Below are 6000 nucleotides of genomic sequence, written 5' to 3'. Positions count from 1 at the left end.
TCCCTCCCTCCCCACGGGCTTGGAGGTCACCTTCCCCAGGCCGCGGTAGGTGCCCCCACCACCCGCCACCACATGTGACATCCTGCAGAGACGTGTCCTCCCCTCCCGCCCCCGCCCCGTCAGGGCTGGGACCGCGCCTGGCCTGCTCCCTGGCTTCCCCAGCGCCCAACAAATCAGTGTCGAATGAATGAATTTCGCCAAGCCGAGCCTCAGCCTCATTCACGTCAGATCTTCCGGGCCCTCCCCCGCCCGGCTCCGCCCTAAGAGGGGGCCGGATCGCCGCGAGGGAGGTGGCGGGGGTGACCTCGCCCTCCCGCCCGGGGACCGATGAGGCCGGGGGCGCCCCTCTGCGAGCTTGGCTTGGCGCTCGCGGGGTCGTCGTTCCGCGGGCGCAGGCCCGGCCGGGCGGGTGCGGGGCGGGAGGTGGCGCCGGGCGCTGAGTGGCGGCTCCGGGTCCACCCCTGGCGCGCCGGTGCGGGCGGGAGGCGGGAGGCGGGGAGCGCAGGGGCGGCGGCGAGAGGGAGCGCAGCAGCGAGCATGTGCCGCGGAGCTCAGTAACCAGGGACGACCGCGGCGACACCGCGGCCGCGTCGGCGCCCAGCCCAGCGCAGCTCTGCGCCGCGGCGCCCGGAGAGGGCGGCGGCCGGACGGCCCGGGCCTGCCGAGCGGCTGCCCCTCGCCCCGGGCCCCGCGCCGCGAGCCGCAAACAAAGGCGCGGCCCCGGCCCGCCGGCCCCCCGCGCACCCCGCCCCGGCCCAGCCACTGCCGCTGGGCGCCCCGACGGGGTCCGGCCCGGGGCGCGGGGGCCGCGGCCGCCGAGGATGGGGAAATCCAACAGCAAGTTGAAGCCTGAAGTTGTGGAGGAGCTGACCAGGAAAACCTACTGTGAGTGCGCGCGCCGGGACCCCCGCCCAGCGCTCCCGGGCGCTGCCTCCGCCCCCTCGCGCCCCTCCCCCCACGCGCGGTCACCACCCCCACCCCCCGCCCCGCGTCCGCTCCAGGCCCGCTCTCCGCTCCCCACGACGCCGCCACCCTGCCTCGGCCATCCCCTGCCCTGCACCCGCCCCCGGCCCCTCGGAAGCTCCCGGCCGCGCCCCCAGCCCCACACCTGGCCCTATTGTTCTAGGACACCCCCCAACCACGCGCGCCCGGGACCAGTGCCGCCTGTCTGCGAGCGCGGGGCCACCCCCCGACCCGGAGGGAAGCCCCCAGCCCCCCCGCGGCCCCCCCCAGCAGAACTGTCCAAAAGGGCAGGGGTGTGCAAGGGCGAGGGGCGGAGAGGGGGCGCCTGCTTGCGAGGTGGCTCCGGCTGCGCGGAGCCGACTGGCACGAGCGCAGCGGGGCGGGTGATTCATGCATCACGGTGCCGCCGCCACTGCCGCTGCCGCCGCCGCCGCTGCTGCTGCTGCTGCGAGGTTGGCCTGTCGCCCCCTCCCTGGCCCTGATCGTGTGTGGTGGGGTGGCGAGACTTGTCAGAGAGCTTATGGCAGCGGCAGCGGTGAAGGGTCCTGGGCACCCTCTTGGCTGCAGGGTTTATAGGCTGAATTCTCCTCTGGCCCTGACTGCACCTTCCCAGCTTCTATCTGTATCTGCCAAGCTGGGAAATGGGTTTCTGCAGCCCTGGGTGATCTGGTCCATCTCATCTTTTAACCGTCTGCGGCACCCCTGAGAGGAGGGTCTGTCAATTTCAGATTTCTCTAGATCTGTCCCAGTGTGTCTCTCTCCACGTGCCCAACTTCGCAACTCTCCGGTCGCCTCACCTCTCCAGTTTCTCTGTACCAGACTTCTCCCTTCCCTACAAACCTCTTGGAGCTGTCCCAGAGTGCCAAGGGTTAATGGCACTGGGTCCTGACCACACGGTCTTTCTTTTAGGGTCTTTCTTTTGGGGGATCGGAGGAGGACTGCTGAGTGGTCTGGAAGGGCTTCTGCCTGGGGATCTGACTTGGAACGGGGCAGGGGCTCTGGGCTTGGGCTGGGATTCTGAGCCCGCACCAGGGCGGCTGCGTGGGTCCAGCCGCTCTGTGCCGTCCCTAGACGGAGGCAGATTGACCGCTACCTCCACGCGTTGATGGAGGCTTGGGAGGCAGCTTGTGATGGTGCATTGCACAACCTCTGCTCGCCCCTCCCCCCATGTGCTTGGTCTTCTGGGCACGTTTGCCGGTCTTTCCAAGCCCACACTTCAGCTCCATGCCCCTCACCCCCATGTGCTTGGATTGAAGGGGTCTTTCCTGAGTGGGTGCTAGTCCACTGGGAGGTACTGGCCCCTCTCCAGTGGAATTCTGCAGCAAGGCGCTCACATCCCAGTAGCTGCTCCTTGAAGGGCTGAGGCTCTGAGGACCAGGGACTCCGTCCTTGCTGCTCTTACCTTCTTTCCAAGGTGGGTAGGTGGCCCTTCCCAGTTTGGCTGCTGTTTTGTGAGATTTGCTGGGCCTTCCTTCAGGCTCTGTCCAGCTGCGGCCTGTAGCTGTCAGCAGGCAGGCTGCACACGGGGCTTCCTGGGCCCCTGGGCTTGGGGAGGCAGAGGGTCCAGTGGGTTTCAAAGGAGGGTGAGCTTGGGCTGCACCAGGGTGTCTTCATCACCTGCGAGCTGAGTGAAGCCAGGTTTCCTGCTTCTGGAGCACATCACGCACCAAGCTCCTTGCCTCCCCAACGCGTTCAATCCTCACAGTAGTTGCGGGACCCGAGATCCCAGGGCCCGTCAGCAGGCAGTGCCAGGTCTCGAACTCAGGCCTGTCTGGCCCCCAAGTTAATCCCCTTGAGAGACTTCAGAGCTCACACTGAGAAATCTGGAGGGACTTTTTTTCTGTGTGTCCCTTTCCGATTTCTAAGCCCATGATGGTGGCCTCTGGGTTGGGAAGGCACCTGGGGCGGTCATTTTGTCCATCGCCCTCTCTCTGGGCAGATCTGTTAACTTTGGTAGAAGATGAGTCAACAAGGCCTTGTTAGGAATCAGGCCCATGGTGCTGGGCTGGGCCGGGCTATTTTAAAAGGCCTTTGGAGACCTGGAACAGTTTCAATGAGGGAGAGAGTGAGCCGGGTACTTTTCCTTAGGGCTCTTATTGGGTTTGGGCTGATGGAGGTCGTGGTGGGCTCGTGGGACGCCTGTCTATCTCCCTTGCTGATGTCAGCTCCCTCAGGGCAGGCCCTTCCCTGTCGGGTTGCGTTGGCACTTAGTAGGGCCACAGGTATCTGTTGAATGAAAAGTCTCCAGGCAGGAGCAACAGGAAAAGCCTTCAGCCTGTTCTAAGGCCCCAGATGGGCCTCCTTTGTCTGGGGCGTGAAGCCGTCTGCTCTTTGTTCAGGGGTTCTATGTGTTATACGGGGTCAAGAGATGAGTGCTTAGGAAGGACTCTCAAATATCAGAATCTCCTGGAGGGTCCGTTAAACACCAAGGAGCCTGGGTCTGGTCGCCCTCCCAGATTTCTGATTCTTAGAGTCTGGGCCGGGCCCAGGAATTTGTACCCTTAACGAGCGTTTGTCATGCAGACCTTGGTTCTGAGGAGTCCCAGTTGAAGACCCACAACTGGTTCTGGGAGTCCTGGCATGTGTAAGCATCACCTGGTGTCCTAGGCCACCTCGGCATCCCACAGCCAGCCACAACGCCGAGGGGGGCCCAGAGGGGAGCCCCAGATGTTCTCGCCCAAGTCAGTGCTGGCTGCCATCCTTGGTGGTGAGTCTCCTGCTCTCTGGAAAAGACTGCCTTGGTGATCTGTGTGTGTGAGGACGCACGAGGAGTTCTCAGAGCTCCAACCGTGTTGCCCTCCCTCGGCACATCTGGATTCAGCCTAGCTAAACCTCTCTGTCATTCAGCCTTAACACTGCAGAGCAGATTTTTTTCCCTCCCCTGCAGAAAAGATTTTGTAAGTCGTCAGCACCCCGTAACCCAATCCTCACCCTCCCCGGCACAGTTCACATCCAGGGGCAGCAGGAGGTTTGCAAGAGACGGAGGCCCTGCCCAGCCGGGACTCATCAAACAGTGCTCAGTGTGGCCAGCGGCCCGGTTTCTGTGAGGTCTGGCCCACTTTTGTGCAGTTTGTTGGTGAGGATATTGTCATCCCTGTGTGCCCAGGCTGTGGGACAGGCCAGCCCTTCACCTAACTGAGCCTCAGTTTCCTCATCTGCAAAATGGTTGTGCTCATGGTCCCTGACTCCAAGGGCATGTAAGGAGGCAACAAGATGATTCACATACAGCAGAGTATAAGGCGTATGATAAGAGGTCCCTGATGCGTGACACACACTTGTCAAGGATGCAAGGATGCATGTTAGCGATCGTTATTAACAGGTTGTTTTGACTACACAATTCGGCTTCATCCTGAACTGGTCGTAAATATATCTTGTGAGCAAAGTTCATCCTCCATGAAGGAACCTTCCTACGGCCGTGGTCTTTGTGCCTGGCACTCAGGAGGCATGGAAAGATGGGACTTTCGGTTTGCCCGAATCTTAGCAGGTTCTTGTTTGACCTGCTGCAGTCTCTCCCCCACCCCCATCCCACTTGTTAATTTTGAGGCTGCCCTGACCTGCCCTTCACCGAATGCTCACTCTGTCCTGGGCACAGAGATGGAGACGTGAATGAGAGAGATGTAATTCCTGCCCTCAGGTGGAAACTAGCCAGGTCGTCCGGAAAACCGAGCTTGTGGGGCTCAAGCCGTTTGTCGTGGTCTGAGCTGCATCCGTTTAAACTCTTCTGGGCCAAGCCAGCCAGCTCCAAGAGGCAGAAACCTCCACCCTCTCTCCCCCTTATTCTCTCCCCGTGGTGCTCACGGCTCTCCCCACGGAGCCTCCTTCCAAAACTCAGAGGAGGTCACCTCCTCCCTGCTGTTCTTGGTCAGTGCAGGCTCTGCCTTGACCTTGCTTGCCAACCTTGGGTCTCTTCGGCCTTTCCCCTGATGCCAGAATGGTGGAGGGAGGGGCATCTGGATGCGGGGGTGGTCAGGGTAGCCAGCAGCTAAAGCGTCTGCGGCCCAGAGCAGAGAAGGGGACCCCCAGGAGTCTGGTTGGGAGATGCTGGATGTCACCAGCCTCTCTGGCTTTGGGAAGGGTCCGTTCCTGTAGAATAAGGAATACTCTCTGATTGGTGCTTCCCCCACCCAACTCTGCTCGACCAGGGAGGGCAAGACATTGCCTTGGGGGGAGGCAGTATCTGGCACCCATCTTAAGATAAATGAGTGGGTTGGGGTGTGGAGGGCCCCACAGCTGAGAAAGGGATGAGCCTCCCAGGAGAGGGAAGGCCCTGAGGGAGGGAGGCGGCTTCTGCGATCCCTCTGCCTCCTGTGTGCATGCGGGTAAGACCAAGGAGGCCGCTCCCCGATTCCACTGAAGGCTAAACAGAGCAGCAGCAGGAGGAATCGGGGTTAGACTGTTAAAGCTGGGTTGGGCAAGAAATATCAAGCCTGTTGTAAACTCGGTATCCTGGAGAATGGGCTGGGTCCTCACTCGGGCTCTGTGACCTTGGGCAAGTTGCTTACCCTCTCTGAGCACCAGTTTGCTCATCTGCAGTACCTGCCCACATGACTCTGTGGATCTAAAGGGGAGAGGGCTTGGAGGTCCAAGCGGGAGCCAGAACGGGAGGGGGCGCTGTTTAGCCACAGAGTCTCAGGGAGGGAAGTAGACCCCGGGGACCAGATGTGCTGGGGTTCTGGCCCTTTCCTTGGGCAAGCCCCGTCTCATGGAGCTTCACTTTCCTCCTCTGGAAAACAGGCATCAGGGGGGCCCCAGAGGGGGGAGGAATCGGCGCATTTGAAGGGTTTAGCGTGGTGCCTGGTTCTGGGGGGACCCTTTAAACCCCTCCTGGTGGCAACTGACCCTCAGAGGCAAGTCCTCAGTCCTCCAGAGCAGGACGGGCCCACTGGTTTACAGCCGCCCCTTGCTGAGAGAAGCAGAGGTCAGAGAGGGGCAGGGACTCCCCCGGGGCCCAGAGCCCAGGCCTCCTCCAAACACCTCTTCCGGCTCTTTCTGCATCCTCCAGCTCCATCCACCCCCATCCCCACCCTAGAGAGTTCT

General features: G+C 61.9%; 1 protein-coding gene across 2 annotated transcripts in view; it reads left to right on the top strand.

The window, feature by feature from the left end:
• Window positions 1-732: 732 nt before the first annotated feature.
• NCS1 (neuronal calcium sensor 1) overlaps window positions 733-6000 on the top strand; it is a 61682-nt gene continuing 56414 nt past the window's right edge. For both annotated transcript variants that reach the window (XM_060100942.1, XM_060100943.1), the window contains exon 1: window positions 733-885. In XM_060100942.1, the coding sequence (XP_059956925.1) occupies window positions 822-885 (64 nt within the window). In that variant the 5' untranslated portion in view covers window positions 733-821. The remainder of the gene's footprint in view (window positions 886-6000) is intronic.

This window comes from Mesoplodon densirostris, chromosome 6 (genome assembly GCF_025265405.1).
Source record: "Mesoplodon densirostris isolate mMesDen1 chromosome 6, mMesDen1 primary haplotype, whole genome shotgun sequence".
Classification (NCBI taxonomy): Eukaryota; Metazoa; Chordata; class Mammalia; order Artiodactyla; family Ziphiidae; genus Mesoplodon; species Mesoplodon densirostris.
This window is presented reverse-complemented; position numbering and strand designations above follow the sequence as displayed.